General features: G+C 32.3%; 2 protein-coding genes across 2 annotated transcripts in view; one reads left to right on the top strand and one right to left on the bottom strand.

Annotated features, from left to right (window-relative positions):
- Window positions 1–20,403, top strand: part of LOC129226634 (zinc finger MIZ domain-containing protein 1-like) — a 70,525-nt gene that overhangs the window by 43,088 nt on the left and 7,034 nt on the right. The window contains 11 exon segments of the mRNA XM_054861263.1: window positions 1,695–1,911; window positions 2,613–3,083; window positions 4,350–4,601; window positions 9,507–9,651; window positions 10,403–10,749; window positions 11,634–11,897; window positions 12,577–12,644; window positions 13,767–13,918; window positions 15,518–15,651; window positions 16,844–17,017; window positions 18,971–19,330. Of these exon segments, the coding sequence (XP_054717238.1) occupies window positions 1,695–1,911; window positions 2,613–3,083; window positions 4,350–4,601; window positions 9,507–9,651; window positions 10,403–10,749; window positions 11,634–11,897; window positions 12,577–12,644; window positions 13,767–13,918; window positions 15,518–15,651; window positions 16,844–17,017; window positions 18,971–19,330 (2,584 nt within the window).
- LOC129226635 (soluble guanylate cyclase 88E-like) overlaps window positions 15,539–20,403 on the bottom strand; it is a 76,748-nt gene continuing 71,883 nt past the window's right edge. The window contains 1 exon segment of the mRNA XM_054861264.1: window positions 15,539–15,637. The gene's annotated coding sequence lies outside the window, so the exon portion shown is untranslated.

The following is a 20,403-nucleotide window of genomic DNA, read 5'->3' as shown; positions in this document are numbered from 1 at the left end:
TCCATTTTAGTTTTTTTTTTTTCTTTTGTGAAAACATTTTGATACAAACCGTCAAAAACTTATTTGAATTCGATGTTTTAACTGGACCGTACCGTGATTGGATGGAATTAGAACGTTTCATAGGTTGGAAAAAAAAAAAAAAAACACAGACTTTCCTTCTATACATAAGATTCACTGTGTGCCTTATTTCGAAACAAGAAGGAATATAAAAGAAGGATGGGGAAAAGGCAGGTCCATCATTTCGAATTTTTCCATCTGGAGAGGGGCATTTTCGGGGGTTCAAAAAAACTTTCAGCTTGAGTCCAGGACAATCCCTTTTTTTCAGACTTACGAATAGTGTTATACTGTAAAAGTTTTAGCTTCTTACTCATATTTTAAGAGGTTGCTCAATGACCCCTTAATTTAACATTATTAGCTGTATCATAGAAAATGCCACTAATTTAGAAACATTTAATTTCCTCTGCTATTTTTTTTTTATAAAATAATTATTTTATTACAATGTATATGCTTATTACTAGTGTATATTACAATATGTAGCATTGTTTTTTCAGTTCAATGTATTTCTTTAACCCCCCCTCCCCCATACTATTGAAGTTTGGGGGGGGGGTGAGCACCCTTTTTCAGTTGAAATAGGAAGCTGAAATTCATCCAGTATATTGCTATCCACAAGTCTAAAAATATTGAGGGGTATTCCGTTATCTAGGAGAAACTTTTTTACATGTATTTTTGAACCACCCGAGGGCGTATATTCATGCAAATTTTATCAGAAAGCAACTAAAACTGCGACCATATTCTGCAAGAAATTAGTGAAGCACAATTTTCAAAGCGAGGGGGAACAATTTATTCGCCTGGCCACTTCATATGACAGGCCTGAATAAAGGGCAACGTTAGCGGCAGCCACTAGCCATATGGAGACTATATGAAAAAAAAAGAGGCAATTGAAAAATCACTCGTCAGTCGCCATCCGATTGCCACCTCAAAATATGTATTAATGACCTTAAAATGTGGAAAAGATACTTAGAAATTAGTGAAATCTTTTGCATAAAAATCAAGATGCAGCCTTCATGTAGTAATTTACTGAAAATGTATTAATTGCTTTAATTAATGTGTTTAATATCGTTTAGCACTTTGAGTAAAGGAAAGTGGACGATTGTGACACCCATGGCGGTAATTAGTGGTGGCACCCCTCTCCCCCAGGAAATTTTTCAAATTTGTGGTCTTAAAAATACATTTTAGCTATCTATTTTTCAAAAACTTGCAATTTCACTTTGGGTATTACCCCCCAGATGGGTGACACCCGGTGCGTGCCCCCCCCCCTTCAAAGTGACACTACCTCTAATGCAATAGTTGCTACCAGCTACTGGGAAGTAAAGAATATCCTAAATTTTGTTCTTTAGGTGGGGGAGGGAAGCAAATGCTTTCTTATGGTGTTGGCCAGCCGCACTGTGCATCTTCCCATTGACTGAAAATTTCTAAAATTATTGTCATGCATGGAAATTGTTATTTTAAGAAAGTGCTTGCTGATCCCCCTATACAACTAGGTCTTTAGTTAAAGAGTCCCTGTTCCCCAACAATTGGCAGCAGTATACTATTTTTCTACTTGAATATTTGTTAGAACTTTTGTTTCTTTTCTCTTTCTTTTTCTGCAGCTAAAGAGATGGACACATTGAATGAATGTTGAATTTTTCTTTCAGGTACACACCAAATCCTTCCCCAATGTCTGGTGGAATGCCTGGGACGTTGCCGAATGCTGGTCATAACACTGGAGGTGACTTCCAAGCTTCTCATTCAGCATTGAGTGCTGCAGCTCTTGTTGCAGCTGCCGCTACAGCTACTGCAACAGCAACAGCCAGTGTTGTTGCAATACAGGAACGACAGCAAGGCAATGGTGTTGCGAATCAATATGGTCAGGTGAGTATCCAGTCTATCTGGTTTTCATACCACACTGTAGGCAAGATGAGAGGTCATCTCAAGTTAGATTTTAATGAATGATAAACCCTTTTTTCCCTCATACTTCTAAAAATTAATTGAAAAAGAAAAAACAAACAAATGATTTGTGTTCAAAAAGCAAAATTTAGTATTTAAAACTAATCATAACAGATATTGCATGCGGACAGTCTATATTTATAGAAGTTGCATAAATTATCAGTATCATCACACTAGAAGATTATTTTTCAAAATAATTAGTTTTTTTTTTTGTTTAATTAAATTGTTGTTAAAAAAATGAATTCATGTATGTTTGCATACTTACTAATGTCAATAAACACTTAGGAAATGAATATTTTGCTGGAAATGTTGAATTAAAAGCATTTTAGAAGGGAAACTGTTCAAGTTGAAGGATGTATTCATTTTGAATTTTGGAGTGTATTCTTGCATAATGTGTATAAGTGTAACAACCTGTAACATTAAATTTGTAGATTTGGTTTGAAATTGATTTTGTAAATCTTGTTTTAAAATTATTTTCTTTTAGAAATAGAAAAATTACCTTATATGTGTTATTGATAGAACAGTGACAATTATTCAAGACTTAGTATTTTTTTTTCTATTTTTTATTAGTTGTTTCGTGTATTTTTGTGTCTAAGTATAGCTCTACATGTTGTGATCACTTTCAGATGCCGACCATGCAAAACTCTCCGTACCAACCCAACTATGGACCCGGACACCAACGAATGCCAACGAATCAACCAATGAACAATGGAATGAGTGCAAATATGGGTAATCCTATGGGTAACTCTTTGAACAATATGGCAAATCATATGAACAATACAATGATGAACATGTCAAACTCAGTGACGCCAATGGCGATGAATGGACCTATGGGCATGAACTCTAATGCCATGAATAAATCAATGGCTGGTGTTGGTGTTGGGAGTGCTGTGCAGCCTCCTCATGCACCTATGTACAGTGGCACGTCTCCTGGCATGATGCCCCAGGCCAGGAGTAGGATGGCATCTTACCCTTCTCCTCAACAACATATGGCACAAAAAAGGCCAACACAGTACAATCCTATGGTGCAACAGTATGGTCCTGCAGGAATGCAGCATTATGGAGCTGGTGCGCAACACACTTTCAACACTAATCAAGTAAGAACTTCTGGTTGTGTTATTCGGTTTTTTCTTTAATTAATTATTTTTTTGCTGTTTTCATCTCGTTTATGTAGTGGTAATGCAAAGATTTGTGGTCATTTCAAAGGTTTTATTCATTTTTTGGCAATATTTTGGTTTGCTATTTTGTTGTAGGATGTAATTTATTTGTTTTGATGTATTGAGTTCACAAAATATATATCGATAAAATTAATACGAATGTTCATTGGGCTCTAACAGCATGACTTCCCATAACCGTTAATATTCTCCGTTGTTGTTGTTGTGCTGAGTGTTGCCGCTGAAGTTCTGTAAAGTTCTGCAATAATGTGGAATATTTACAGTTTATTTTATTGATACATCCACATTATATAGCTCAAAAAATATATATCACAAAAAATTTTTTAGAAAAAGGGTGTAGCAAATGTTCATTATGTTCTACTAACACGACTAGCCATATTTGGCAGTGTTCCATCTTGTTGTTCTGAGTGTGGTCTCTCAAGTTCTGTAAAGTTTTGCAATATGCTACAAATACAAAATGCTATGCTTGTGGACTTTTGATACATACAGTTCAAGCGTATGATCTTAAAATTGACATTGATCATTTTTGTGATCATACTTTTGTTATCTTTTCTTTTTAAGATATGTACTATAAAAATTTTCAAATGATTTTTGTTTTGTATTTTACAATTAAAAAAATTATTTTTATTTTGAATTGGATTATTTATTTTGCAAGGTTTTTTTTTGGAAAATTTTCTTGTTGCCAACATTATATGAGTAACAGATTATTAGATTGCTACATTAAGAATTTTTTCTTTAAAATTCTCAATGAGTATTGATTTTGGGACATTGTATGTCACTAATCAAATCTGACTTGAATAAAAATTCATAAGAATATGCATTTTCAACTTGTTGATTAGTTAGGATAAATTAGGTATATTTTATATATTTTAATGGTTTTGAAGAAATCCTCTGCTTCAGCTACTCAGTTTTAATAAGTATCATTGTTTTGATTATTTATTTAAGTTTTTATTTTGAGAAAATTAATTTATGTGCTTTTCCAAATTGCAAAATCTGAGGATATGAAAGTAACCATTACCCTCTTATTTCATTTCTGGCTTGTGAAATGAACAGGTCTCGAAGGAAAAAAAATCTTTTAATGATCATGCTTTAGGCAAATAAAATATTTCATTCGATTTACTCTTCCAGAGGAACAATGTATATCAGAATTTAAGCTGTACCAAAACTCAACCATTTTCTCTTTTGTAGTACCCCGGTGCACCAGCTAATCAGTTTGCAAAGCAGCAGCAATACAATCCCTCTGTACAGCCACAAGCAATGACAAACCCCAACTACCTCACTCAGCAGCAGATGCGGCCTAGCATGAGACCTCAGTCAAATCCATATGTCAATCAGGGAGGACAGTATTATTCTCAAGGACAGATAAATGGCACACCACCTCATCAGGCCCCTGCATACGATCAACAGTATGCTCCACAGTATCCTCAACAGAACATGCAAGTGAGTTGCTTGAATTTATGTCCGCTCTTTTTGTTTTATATTTGTGCATGATAATGTATTGCATGATGATCTTAAGACTTAATAATTAAAAACTATTTTACACAAATCTCTTCAATCTTTTAAAAAGTGCTGTAAGATTCTATATTCTAAATCATTTTTTAAAATACTGCATGGCGCCCTAAGATTAATGCATTTGGCTACAGTTATTTTGATCTATACTTATCTGCAAAGTTTCTAGGCTATGACGTCACAATACAAGGAAGAAAAACAGATTTAACGGGTAAAACATCATACTTTCTAGCTACCTACCAGGGGCAGACCTAGAAAGGGGTCATAGAGGCCATGGTCCCTCCCAAAACCTTGTGATTGTAGGAATTCTTTTAAGAAGAAAAAAATATTGAATATATTATTAAAAGATAACAAGTTTTAATATGTTTGTTTTACTTTGAAAGAAATTTATCTCTTAATTCGGAGATAAATTATATCCCTCTCCTTGAATCAGAGCTATTATTTCCAAACTTTTGCTAAGTCGTTTACATCAGTGTTTCCCAACCGGTGGTTCGCGAATCCCTGGTGTTTGTGTAGGGCTCGACCGATGGCGTTTTTTGGCCGATGGGCTGATGCCGATTGTTGGCCGATTGTTCGAAGATGGCCGATTGTTTTTCTCCAAATGGCCGATTGCCGATGGCTGATGGCAAAAAAAATATAAAAATCTAACAGAAATAAATTGATAAGATTGTCAGGGACTTAAAGGATCATTTATTCATTTCACTTTACTTCCTTTCTACGAATAAGGAATTGAAATCACAAATAATAATAATAATAATAAGATTTAGACCTAAATTTCTATTTTACGATCACCCAATTTAAACTTCACAATTTTTTTCGGCACATCTGTACATGCATATGTACCTAAGAACATATTGATGACCGAAATATCCATTTTGAACACCTCCTCAGTTAATTATCGCAAGTTCTCTTGTGATGTCTTCATGCGCATAAACTTGCGTCACTCAAAAACGTTATGAAATAGTAAGTTGAAAATTCATATGTACGTAGTATGATCTAAAAGTTCGAGGACAAGTTGTATAAAACCTTACCCTGAATAGTTCACATTACCGAAGAACATCTATCTACAAAATAGTTACTACCTTGAACGACTATCCACTTACTTCTGCCAACGTTCGTATAGTTTTTGAAACACTCCTGGCAGCCATTTTTCGCAACCTCCTGAAGGGTCCCTTACGCTGCTGCTTTAACGTAATCGTGGGGAAGAAGGTGACTTTCATATTGAGGATGCACGGTTCGATTGGTCATTACTCTGATATGACAAACAAATAACATAACGTTTCGTCGGACTTAGATTCGTGGGACTTTTACCTGTTCCCAGCAAAAAAAAAAACATTTGCATGGACGTCGCTTTCTTCCGTCAGGAGAAGATAAAGCTGCATCATAGAAGGTTGCGAAAAATGGCTTCCAGGAGTGTTTCCAAAAGTTATATGAACACTGGCAGAAGTACATAGTCCCTCAGGGTGACCCTTTGAAGGTGGATGTGCTCTGTAATATAAACTATTCTGGGTAAGGTTTTATAGAGCTTGTCCCCGAACCTTTGGGTCATACTACGTACAATCTGTACAGGGTGTAAATATGCTTCTCTTTTTTTGACTGTTGTATGATGATAGAGAAAGAACAACAGCCAAAAAAAAAAAAAAAAAAAAGAAAGAAAGAAAGAAGAAAGGAAGAAAAACAAAGACACTGTTTAATAACCAATTGATTTTTTTTTAAATTGAACATATAACTAAGATTTCATTGTATATTTATCTAACAAAATGACACAAAAACCGGTTTTTTTGAACCGGTCTGCAAACCTTTTCAGGATTTAAAGGAACAAACTGAAAATTTCCGCGAAATTGGCCGTGTAGTTCTTGAGTTTTGCGAGTTTAAACACACAGATGGTTTTTAGAGACTTCATTATATACTATGTAGAGATGTCTGGGGTTTGATTTATCTCTATCAAGTATAGATTGCAAAATGGTTTTTATATGAAAACTAACTACAGACAGGGTTAGAAATAAGAATTTAAATCTAGGCGTTATAATGGCGCCTATCATAAGTTTCTAGGCATTAAAACAAACAACATAAATGTCGTTTTCAATGAATCACACGATTGGTTTCAACTCACACATACATATCCGAAAAAAAAAAAAACCGAATAGAAATATACCGTTGATAGCATACTTAAAAGGATCTGCGAAGTGTGAAAAAGATTTCTTGAAGTTTAAAAGAAATGATTGCATTTTAAAATTACTTCTACAAATTTGTCCTTAGGATCCATTATAGGTCTTAAGCGCTTGAGTCGGGAAGAAGTGTTTCAGTTTGAAATGACATTTTAGGCTAAAATTTGGCCCCTAGGGTTGGAAATCTAGGCGTAAAATCAAACTGTTTACTTGCAAAAAAGCTTCCCTTTCGTAACAGTGACTACAAAAACACGTAACGTAAAAAATTGCGACTGAGTAAGATTCAAACTGACTGTAAACATGGGCATTGATAAATTTTACTTGGCTCATCGATGTTTCTTTCAAGTTTGAAGCAATTGCAATGAGTTTCGGCTGTAATAGTAACAAATTATCCTAATTATACCTGCCTCTTGCAGAATACTCTCTCGTTCTTTAGTTTGAACTCCTGTTAAACCAGTGAATAAGATGAGTACAATTTCCGCTTCCATTCTCAGTTCGATATTTTCTCCGAATGTTCAATCTATTAGAAAATTTCAATCAGTTGTGTTTGAATTTAAAGGTCACTAGCTGCACCATCGTTTGATTTTCCCATCCTTTGTGAGGAGGGGCAAGGCCCGACTAACTGAAATTGAGGCCCTAGGCCCACAATAATCTGGAGGCCTCCTGAAGCTCTATAGCGGAATGCATTGTTGATTTACAGGTTTGGGGCTCATTTCATTGCCTTTTTGGGGGCTTTTTAGAGAAAACCCGATCGAATACAAAAAGAGAAGTGCACAACTGGAACGTACGCACACCCCAAATGGAAAAATTTAACCTTCTACATCTTACCATTTTTGAGTTATGACTTATGAAAGATACATACGTAAATCCAGCTGCAAGAAACAAGGCAATAATTAACTTATTTGGTACCTGAATGCAGTATTAAAATCTCTTTCAGGGGTGACTAAAATAGAAATTCATACTGAGAAATTTAAGTAAATAATTTTATATGAAAACAATAACTCCCTTTACTTCGTATTAAAAAGTAAAACAGCAAAGGTCTTTTTTTTTCGAAAACATGGGCCAATCCCATCGGCTTTTTGATGTTTTTTAAGGCCGATGGGCCGATGTTTCCTTCAAATTAGCATCGGCCGCCAATGCCGATGGCTAAATTTTTGAACTATCGGCGCCGATGCATCGGCCAGGCCGGTTTGTGATAGGTACAAAGGGGTTCCTGAAAACAGTACTGTAATAGCGGAAAATTTACATGTTTGTTCAGATTGTGCCTCAAGTTCAAGCGTTTTTTGTTCATCATTTATTAATTTGTCTCTTGCACATTCGAAAGTTCGATTGTACTTGATGGAAACATGATAAATTATATTGGAAGATATGAGAGAGTTTGAAACATCTTTACTTAATTTTCTATGCTTAGTTTCTTTACCATTTGAGTGCAACAAAGAGCTAACGCGCTTCTCTTGTGCTTCGCCGAAAATGTGAATGACACAATAAGTGTAATGGCACTAATATTTGTTGCTATAGTGAAGTACGTCGTCAAAAAATTTACGGAATTAAAAAATGAAAATTTGCGCTCGATGTAAAAAAGCAACTCCTGAAATTTGCGCTGAAAAACTCTCTTGTAATAAGTGAGTATAAAAATATTTTTGTTGTTAAAATTTACCGTTTATGTAGTAATTAGTTAATTGCAGATGTTTCTATTATTTTTCAAAAATAAAATAAAAAATAACTACACATTTTATTCAGCACTTTTAGCATAAGAAAAAGAAAATTTTTCAGCGCACAAACGATTAATGTACACAGTGTATCCTTATCAAACAACTAGATTCAGTCCTTTCCAAGAAGATGTAAATTTAGAGAACTTTCTAATTTTACTGGAAGAAAAAGATTGTTTTGTTAATCTGAGATATTTTCTCTGAAAGATATTTTGAAAGATCATTTTTTAATTGACTGATTAGTGTTACAAATAAATATATTCTTGTGACGGAAAAATACATTTCAAATTTTATTACCCCTTTTGAACCAAGTTTCTGTGAAAGAAATGAATTTCAGCATATTGAGATAAATGCAGAAAGAAATTAAGTGCTAAACCTAATGTAAGACTGAAACTGTCAGACAAGACATTTGAGCCAAACTTTCATTCTTTGTTCCACAATCATCCCACTAAGAATTTGTTCAAAGTGGGCAGAAACTCAAAGAATTATTACCGGGTTTGGTCCGTTGAATTTATCTTGTAGTAATTTTTAGCTATCATTTTAGCTTATTGCAATATTTCTACTTCTATATTTTGCAGTTATTTTTGTTTCTCAAAAAAAAAAAAAAAAATACTCTCAAATTTCACTGTGTGTGTACGGGAGGGGGGGGGATGGCTTGTCACTTAGTACTTAGTGCACAAGGGGGTTCCCTAAATTCGTACAGATTTTGGAAGGGGTTCGCAAAGCAAAAAAGGTTGGGAACTGGTGGTTTACATCATGGTTCCAACTAAATGGATCCCTAAATGATGTCCTCAGAGTATACCTATTGTTCACGAGACAATATGTTTGTTTGCTTTGTATTCACAACCAAATTTTGACTAAAAAAATAGGCGCAAAGACTTTTGATTTGCCCTCAAAATTGCTTTCTAAACTGTTCTTTCAAGTTCATTTGTCTAATAAATTACTTTCTTTCGTTTCAGCGAAACCTAAACTATCAACCATCGCCAATTCCGGGCAATCCCACTCCTCCATTAACTCCTGCATCAGGAATACCTCCTTACTTGTCTCCGAATCCCGACTTAAAGCCAACTTTTCCTGAAATGAAGCCATCCTTGCCTGCACAAAGTAAGTCTTCACATCAGTTTTAGTAACACCTTTTATCTCTATAGTTCAAAACTTAATTTAATCTAAGAATTTTAGTGTATTTAACTTAGGGAGATTTATTCCTTCATCATTTTTCACCGTATGCTAATTTTTACCTCAATTCTTTTGTTTTTTAAACATGAAAAATTTCCCTAAATTTGGTAGTTTTTTTTTTTTTTTTTCCGAACTAAGTCTTTATGGTAGAAATGGTCAGAAAACTGAAATCTGCTTAGTATCATGAAAATTGGGCTTCATTTTAAAGTTCTTCATAACTTAATGATTATTTTCTCTTATCTTTTGCTATCTATAAATAATTACAGTCAGTAAATACTTCTTTGTATTGCTGTAATGTTAAAATTTCTGTCTGCCGATTTCTTTTTTTTTTTTGGTTCCATTTACATTTGGGTTGTTTATTCATTCAAACAGAATTTTACTGTTTTGGATAAGAATAAATAGTATTTGAGTGATACAAATACATTTAGGGTTCTTCAAATTCATGTTTTGATGGAAATGTTAGTGTGTATGATATGATCATTCTAATAAGAAAATGCAAAAAAAAAAAAAAAAAAAAATGGTCTAAAAAATTTCTCCCCCCGCCCCTTCTTTTGTTCGTAAATAATGTTCTTAAGGCTTAAATTTTTCCTCAATCATCACAAAAGTTTTTAAATTTACTGGAAAGCATTTAAAGTAGTGATGTTCTATAGTATGCATTAATATATTTCTTTTGTTACAGAAGATGACGAATTGCGTCTCACCTTTCCTGTTCGGGACGGCGTCATATTGGCCCCATTTCGACTGGAACACAACCTTGCTGTAAGCAACCATGTCTTTCACTTAAAGCCATCTGTACATCAAACACTCATGTGGCGGACGGATTTGGAACTACAGTTAAAATGTTTTCATCACGAAGACCGGCAAATGAACACGAATTGGCCAGCCTCTGTTCAAGTCTCTGTAAATGCCACACCTCTTTGCATCGACAGGGGAGAGAACAAAACATCACATAAACCATTGTATTTAAAAGAAGTTTGTCAGCCAGGCCGGAATACTATTCAAATTACAGTCACTGCCTGTTGTTGTGTAAGTTTCTTTTAAGCATAAAATGAAGCTTAAAATAATTCATGTTTATTAGATTGTTATGAATCATAGTTCAAAACTTATTTTATTGAAATTAAGTTTACCAAACTTATGATATCTTTGCGACCAAGGAAACATTTTTTAAATTCTAAAACCCCCAAAATTTTTTCTAAATAATAGGCTTGCTTGTTTTGTAGTTAATCTTTATTGGATCCTAAGACTTCATGTTGAATAAATAATTGAACTTGTTCTGTAATAAAATTAATTTATGCAAAAAAAAAAAACCTTTCTTCATGCATCACGCCTTCAAGCCCTTCGCTCAATTACAATGTATTGAAAGATGCAGGATTTCATTTACCATAAGTATTCAATTAATGCTATGTGCCTCAAAAGAAAAAGAAAAAAAAAACTTTTTAGTCCATAAAGAAACTGTTATGCAGTGTTTATTTTGTTGAAAAGAATAAACAAGTGCATTATGTCTCGGTAGAAAATTTTTCAGCAGTTGTACACTAATAGTGAAATTACGAGCGTTTGCTAATTTGAAACTTGTAAAATTAACCCTAATTGTAATGTTATGCAGGTAAATGTTTCAAAAAGAAAAAACTGGTGTGTTTAATCTTTCCAAATTGTGCTCAAAAGTGTTGTGTATAAAATTTTTACTCAATTAAAGGTAATTTATTAACACCCATTAGCTTATGAGTTGCTTCAAAAATTGAAAATATTGTGGTATACAAGAAAACTTTAAATAATAGTAAGTTATCATAAATTTTTCTGTGATACGTATTTTTTAACAAGACTATTTTTTTTTCTCTTTAAATCTCATCAATAATATTCAATAAAAAATGTATAGCATGTTTCCAATCAAATATTCACTGTTTTAATTTCAGTCCCACTTGTTCCTGTTGCAACTTGTCCATCGTCCCACGGTCCGATCTGTCCTACAAGGTCTCCTCAGGAAGAGGTTACTTCCCGCAGAACACTGCATCACAAAAATTAAAAAGAACTTTACCAGTGTTGCAGCTACTGCAAATAATGCTTTAAATTGTGAGGATGGTGTTGAACAGACTGCTATCAAAGTGTCTTTGAAATGTCCAATCACATTTAAAAGGATAACCTTACCTGCGAGGGGACAAGAATGCAAGCATATTCAAGTGAGTAATAGTGTATTTATGTTATTTCGCCTCTAGTATCAGAAAAGTTCTTAATAGATCTTGTTATTTAATTTTTCTCTCAATAATTGATATTTCTGTGCCATTTTCTCTAAAATTTCACTATGTTAATGCAATTAAAAAAAAAATAATAATAATAATAAAATTATAAAAAAAAAATCATTGCCACCTGAGAGATAAATAATTTGAAACTTTATCAGTGTTTCAACATGTTTTTTTTAAATTTTTTAGTATTAATTAAAAAAGAAATTTTTACATAATTTTTTATTCCTTCTGCGAGGCTTAAAACATTTCAGTTGTAAAAAAAAAAAAAAAAATCTTCTGTAATCCTTTTCTTCACACCTGTACCTTTTTGTTTTCTATGTATTTTTCTAAATGCCTTTTTTTTACATTTCATTCTGTAAAAATGGTTTAAGTTTGAGATAATTTAGGATAACTATTTTTTGTAAAACTGTCTGTATTTAAACATTTCAAATTTATCTGGTGTATTTTGAAATCGTGTACTAATTTTTAATACTAATAAGATTTTCTCTTTGTCCATCTCTAATCAAAGGTTAACTTAAATTTATTTTAATATTTAATTGAAAAAAGGAACCATGTCATCTCTACTTCTGGCTTCTTTAGCTACCAGTTTGGTTTAACTCTGTATTTTGTCTTTCAGGGCTTTGATTTGGAGTCATACCTTCAGCTGAATAGTGAAAGAGGTGCCTGGCGATGTCCTGTGTGCAAGTAAGTTGCTTTCTTTGCATTTTGCACTTATTTGATGAATCATATTTCTTTTTGTTTTAAGAAATCCGAAGAAAAATTAAAATGCTTTGGGCATGTAACTTATGACCAATGAGTTGTGTGCTCTAATTGCTATCAGTTTTTGCTGTATGTCATAATATTAATTCATGACAGTTCAGTTCAGTATTCCTTTTTGTTTTCTCCACAAATTTCTTAATTTACATGAAGGGTTTATTATTTAATTTATGGTACAATAATGTTTTTATGTAACTATATTGGGAGTATAGTCATGGGGGGGCGAGGGGTATGTAACTGTAAGGATCTGCAAAATTTCTTTAAGTTCAAAACCATCCCACCATGAATTTTGCAATCCCCTCAGAATATTGTATCTTAGAACAGTAACAGAATCTTTTACTTTCGTTTTGGGTTTTACTTTTGAGACATGAAAAGTAGTCCGCTGTTTTCTGATTTGATGCTGTTCTAGTGTTTAAATTGTTTCAATTAAAAATAAAGTAAAAATCTTAACATTTTTAATGACAGTCACTGAAAAATAATTTTGATCCCTAAAGGCATGTATTAGTTTATTATTGATTCAGTTATTAAAATGAGTTAAATGTGTAAAAACAGTAAATCATATTGTAAAATTCTGTACACCATTTATGCGAATTAAATATATTAATGTGAAATTCGAGATTGACAGTTTTGACTATATATATACTGCTGTCTTAACCTAAAAAACTAGCTTCATTTTTATCCATTTGTAGTTAACTCACACTTTAGTTTTAGTCACATAATGTATGTTATTCTACAAGGCTAGAAAGCAGTAAGAGCCCTAAAATATAAAGAAACTATACAAAGGTTCCCAGCATTTCTATAAAAGTTTCTATGTGCTAAAAGAACTTAAATGCTAGTTTTCTTGAAATTAACAATTTGGGAGAGACTGCTTTCTTAGTTCAGAGGGCAGTATAAATGTCTTAAATCCGTTTCAATTTATTTGGTGTTTGCTTAAAATATGCTATATGTTTGTGTATTCAACTAAAGGTATTAAAGAAATTATTGTTGAATTTTTTTTTAAATTTTCGTAATGTTTGGTATTAAAATCACTTTTGTAATTTTTTTAAATAGTAAACCTGCCCTATTAGAAGGTCTTGAAGTAGATCAGTACATTTGGGGAATCCTGACGAACCTCAGTAATTCAGATATTGAGGAAGTTACTATAGATGCCACCGCAAGCTGGAAACCAGTACCAATCAAAGCTATTAAAGAAGAGCATGATGGTGGTAAGAACGGTTTGTATTCATTTTATATATATTTATTCCAAAATAGTTGTGTGTCTGAAACTGACACAAAATTTTGTTACACATGCTAAGTTCAGTAAATCCTTGATTTAACGATACCCGATTGAACGATTTCTTCAATTAAGTAATCTGGATTTAACATTTTTTTCCCAGTCCCTTGAAAATCGTTAAATAGGGATAATACTGTATTTAAACTTGAATGATAACAATTGATTAATCACGGTGGCGGATTTACCATGTTGCAAATGTCACAATTGTAAGGGGGGCCCCTATGACTATAAGAGCCTCGAATGGGATACAAAAATGCACATGATGAATGCTTTATATAGTTCTCTGATAGACAAAGGGCTTCCAAAACTGCATTGCGATGGGCTCCCAAAACTGTAAATCTGCCACTGATTAGTCATACAAATGTCTCTCAGGATTGACGTCAATTTTAATGCATGCCCGTTGGTATAGTTGATCACTGGATCCTCCCTTTTTTTGTAACCGTTACTGAAATGTTCTGCTTTTCGTTTCAATGTCTTTTAAAATTCTCAAGAAGCTGAATTCTTATCTGCATGCGTTCCATATTTCACCCGAAATTATTATGTTGCTATGAATTGAATCAAGTCTTGTCTTGTGACATGATGAATTTAGTAGTAACAATATTAACACTATAATTATTGCTAAAATATTAGTATTGGTCTTAAATTACCTAACTTCCCTTTTTTTCTTTTGTCTTTTTTTTTTTTTTTGGTTGTTTTTGATATCTTTTCCATTACCACTTTATTACATTTTTGACCATGTTCTAAATTTTTAATTAACCTCATGGTTTGAGCCATTTTTTAAATGTTTTTTCTTTTTTTTTTTTTTGAAAATTATTTTTCAGTTTGTTTTTTAAATTCAGTAGTTAAAAATATTATATAACAAAAATAATGTCCGTCAAATAAAATGAAAAATAATGTGCAAAATTTGAAATTGACAAATGGCAACATATTGAATTTAACATCAAAACATTTAATCCAATATTATACTGTACTTTTATTTTCTCTATTTTTATCCTTTACAATTCAAATTTGATATTTTATTAATGATTTTTTAAATTTGTAAACATTAATAATTTTAAATATGACTGATCCATAGTAAATAAGCTTTAATGAACATTTTATTTAAGTTTTATGTTACATTTGGAACATTTTATGTTACAAAAATTGCATTTCAAAAAATCAATAGTATTTTCAGATTTAAATTATTTTGAAACATTAAGTTCATTTTTGTTTAGTTCATTTCATATGACACTTAAATTTTCATTAAGCCTTTTTTTTCAATGGAAGAATAAGAATGAGACATATCTCGCATGCTTGTGATTATTCTTTTCAGAACTAGATAGTTGTTTTAGGACTAGTTCTGAACTAGTCAAAGTTTTCATAACTAGTGCAGAACATAACTTTATTCTTAGCGCTTTTGAATTGCAATATTTTGCTTTTTCAGTCAATGTGGGATAAACAATATCTTCTGGTGCAATTTTTCTTTGTAAATGAGGAAAACATATGAGATTTTATGTATAGAAGTTAGATTGTATTTATTTATTTTCAGACAACATGTGTTCTGCTCCCAAACGTTTCAAAGCGATGTCTCCGAATAGTATGACAATGCCAACAACAAGTTCGTGGGAGATGGGTCAGGGTCTTTCACCGTATTCTGCACTGCCTCCACCTGATATGAACAGTAAGTTATCTTTTTATTATTAAGGTTTAGAATATTAAAGTTTTTGTACACAATTTTTTTGCACTAAAATATGTTATTAGTATGTCCAGAATGTTTAAGAAACCAATTTTGCTGAATTTTGAGTTATTTCTTTGTTAATTTCAACTATTTTAATTGATCAGTATTTTTTTGGGTTAACACCACCATTTTAACTTTTAAAGTTTCGTTACCCTCACTGTGAAACCAGAAAGCATTTGAAACTTGGATATGGCACATGAAAATATCTTGAATTTTACGATAATACAAAATACAAAGAAGGCTTACTGTGGTTAAAGCTGTAGAAAGAACACGAAATTGTCCCGCCTAATATCTCTCTTTTATATGTTTAAAGTAGCACCCAATAAATTTTTCCACGCTGACTTATTGTGCTTCGAAAAAATTTGGACTACTTGTCTTATTAAAAATTTCATCATTATTTTCAAACTCGTCTTTCTGATATAGTTTTTCAATTTGTTTGTGAATGTTTATTGTATTGAATGTATATTGTATGTTATGTTATTTTGTGAATGTTTTTTTTCTCATCAAAATTTATTTATTTTGAAATGTAAGTAATAATATATTTTCTTTTCACTCATAATTTTCTTGCATTGAACCCTGTTACACTGCAAGGATAGGGAATTATATTTTTCTTTAAATTAATAAATTTTATTGTGGAAATAAAAAAGCTTATTCAAACATTTCAGAAAAAGCAGTGACAGAAATTGAATATAAATTATATATTGTCTGTTGTTTTAATGGCTGCGACAAATATTAAAATCTGTCAGAATGTGCTAACCACATTTGTTTGATACAATTACCAGTTTAAATTGCGTTTGTTGAGAAAAAAAAATTGCATGGTAAAAATATCAAAAGCTTCTTCATTTTGAATAATTGTTATTGGTATCAAAACCTTTTTTTCTTCTTTCACTTACTCTTGTGCCAATTATCTTAAACAGGCTTTTATGAAATATCTGTAATGTGTTCCATTATTCAATTACAAAACTGCTACATATAAACCTAATAAATTAACGATCATGTAAATTTTTTTTGCAAAATCTTTCTACCCATTCATCACCTCCCATTATTGATATTATTTATTTCAAACATGCATAATTTACTATCTTTCTGTGATATATATGCTTAAAATGTTTATTACAGCCTTAACTAATGGGGCCGATTGCAAATGGACCAATGATGTCAAATGGAGTGAGCTATGGTAGTGCCACAAGTGGTTTCGATTTCCATTCCCAAGCATCTGATTTCAGCAGTCCTCTTTCCCACCTAAATGAAAGTGTTGCGTCACTCGACCCTCTTGCTGCCATGGAAAAGTCCTTAATTCACCATGAGCAGGTATGATTTCCCCATTTGCTGACTTAGTGCTTTTAATTACTACTTCAATTTTTTGTAATTTATTTCCTCCCATGTAATAAGGTACCGCCAAAAATTCAGTGAAAATACTGTAATAGATTATTCTTCCACTCTTAAGAGATTAATGTTCAAAAATATGCAAGAGAAAATTCAAATTCGTGTTACAGATGCAAAAAGATTGTGCATTTAACTCCATTAGTCCTGTCGATGAAATAGAAAAAAAGTTGAACAAGGAATATAAGTTTCGAACCAAACCATTGTTTCGGTCACTCGTCTTGTCTGCGCTAATTCTTTATTAGCTACCAGTTTGTTTGGCACTCTTGACTTCCTTAAGAGGTTTTCCATCTCCAGTTCAGTCACTTTCCTATGCCGGGCTGATGAGTGCTAATAAGCACGAAACTGCAGTCCTCGGCTGGAAATGACTGAGCTGGCGGTGTATTTCATGAAGGAATATAAGTGTTTGTACTAAAATAATTTTCCATTTTTTAAAGACAAAAAAGCTATTAAGTACCATACATTTTTCTGTGTTTTAAGGGAAAGTTTTTTAATTTTCTGTAGGTAAAAATCTTGCCATCCCACTCTGAATGACCCTCCCTGTTATTTATTAAATGAGTTGATATCATCTAAATTTTGTCTGTATGGAAATTGAAAAAAAAAAAAAAGTAATAATAATAATATTTTATAATGAGACATTGAAAAAAATTAATAACTTGGTAAGGTGGAACTCACTTACAAAGAACATGAAAAGACGGGGGACCTCGGTATTTGCTAGTTAGAAATGGGTTCTTAGAAAAAATCTTAAAAATGCCAAAAAACTGTTTATTGATCAATCTGCTTTATTGTCTCTTTCTTGTGTTTATTGTTTTTGAGGTATACTCATGGCCCAAAAAGCTTGGTCTTGTGTACCCCAGGCTTCGAATATGCTTGAATCTTTTCTGCACATCAAAAGGAGTTGAGGATTGTCATTGAGGATCCTCAACGGCTGAGGATCAGCTAATCGTGCATATTTATTTGTCATTATCAACATCCCTTTCAAAATTTAAATCATCTGGATTGGCTTGAATTTAAGCTGCAACATTCTTGGAAGGGATAAAATTGACAACTATATTTAAAAAAAAAAAAATTCAAATGTTTCTCTGCTCCCCATATTAAAAATAAAGGCCATCATCTTTGTTATGTTTTTTAGCAATGTAAAGCATTTTTATGTTTTTGAGGAATACATGTTTTGAAATTTGTTGCAGTTGTATTTATGCATCCAAACATTTATAGAATTGTCTGATTGAGCCTTAAAAGTTTTTGTTAATCAAATTATTTTCATATTAGTACTTCAAAACATTTAAGATGATTTTTTTTTATACTGAAGTGTAAAAATGTTTTGAGAAACTCGGTAGAAGTATGAAAAAATAAAATTAAAAAAAAATAAGTGAACCTGCTTACTCTATTGGTTTTTACAGTAGTTTTCTGGATTTTGAGTATTTTTTCCATTCTGTTGAGTTTTGGTATGAATTTACTGGATTTTATAAACATTTAGGAGAATCCGTTTATTTAGTTAATTTTGTGAAAAAACCCTTTTCACTTATCTTTCTTAAAATTCTCCAAGGTTTGTGAAAGCTTCCTGCTAAAAATCAAACCGTAGTGCATCAACATCTAGCTACATTATCAATGCTAATTAAATGTGTTTAAAAATAAGTTTCAGTTGTATAATTAAGCATTAATTTCATTTTTATTCTTCCGTTTCGTGTTTCAATTAATCATTTCATGCATACATGAAGTAAAGAACTTTCAAATGATTGTACTTAGATTGATAGTAAAAAATCTACTGGATTCTTTCCTTGAAATGGTGGCAGGCATGAAATAAAGTTCGGTAATTAACAAGAACCTAGTCAATCATTGAATTTGGGATATTTTTTCTGAATTCATTCTTTTCTTCTGCAGCAAATGGGACCTCCTAACCTCCATGATCAAACTAATTCATCTCTCCGGCACCCCCCAACCACCGCACCAAGAACAAGTACTCCTCATCAGGCTCAACCTGCCACCCCTTCATCCCAGAGCCAGTCCATCATGCAGCATGGTCCTCATACGCCGCACACACCTCATACGCCTCACACCCCTGGTGGGGGCCCCCCCAGTGTTCCTCCATCTTCACAGAATGAGAGCAACAGCCAAAACACATCGCACTCATCCCCGAATAGAGATCATTCCTCACTCACGCACGCTCCAGACTTAAGTGATCTCAACTTTGATCCTGCTGCAGTCATCAATGGCGAAGGACAAGGTCAAGAAGGGTTAAATGTAAGTAGAATTTGCTCTGAGCATGTTTTAATTTTGAAATTGTAGGTATATATTGGTCAATCGCCTTGCTTTTGCCTTTTAAACATGTGAAATTGATTCTGAATCGAGTTGCTGTGATTTGTCATGTTATCGAGTCTACATACAGGAGGATACTAATGTTCACGAGGGGAGAAAAAGGTTATTTCTTTGTATTGCTGTTTCACTGTTCTGTGTCCATGAATTTGTGTTCTACAATGGGTATAATAATAATAAATATATGAAATTCCTTTACTTTTCGCATTAAATAGATTCATACTTAGTCTGACAATCTTTAGTTGCGGAGATTGTGGAAAGTTTTATTACTTGTATTTATTAAATAGAATCATTAGATTCGTTTTTGTTAATTTTTCTTTAGCTACATTCCAATCTATATGCATCTGCCTCTGATTTGGCCCTGTGTTCTTGAACTGCCAGTGAACAACTGATAATGAACTAAAAACTTAGTTTTTCATGGCTTTTGCCCATTTGATTAGAATATTGAAATGTTTTTGACATAATTCAGACATTTTTGCTCTGACAGTGTTAAGGAGTATGTTTCAATTAATAAACATTGTGTAACAAGAAATAAAAATAATAATACAGTACTTTGCCTTAATTTCTCAGAAATATACTGAAAATTCTTGCTTTTAATGTGTTATGTTTCAGGATTTGAATGTTTTTTCTTGATATTAGAGGAATTCCTTATTATTGTATAAATTTAATTATTCAATTCTTAAAATGGTTATACATGTTACTAAAATAGTAAAAATATTGCACTGTTTGTATGATATTAGGCAAAGATCCTGGCTGTTAAAAAAATATCCTCCATTCTTTAGAAAAGCTTGTAACTAAGCAAAGCATCAGCTATCAAAATAAAGATTTAAACCAAATTATATTATTTACTAAATGAGTTTAAATCTTAGTTTGTATATATCTGCTTAAACTATATTTATTTGAATTCCAAAGGTCATTAAATATGCAAAATAAATAAGTTCACGCTATTTTGAATTTCAAAGTTGAAAACTTTATGCATTCATTAATTAGTTAGTTCTCAA

Source organism: Uloborus diversus, chromosome 7 (genome assembly GCF_026930045.1).
Source record: "Uloborus diversus isolate 005 chromosome 7, Udiv.v.3.1, whole genome shotgun sequence".
Lineage (NCBI taxonomy): Eukaryota > Metazoa > Arthropoda > Arachnida > Araneae > Uloboridae > Uloborus > Uloborus diversus.
This window is presented reverse-complemented; position numbering and strand designations above follow the sequence as displayed.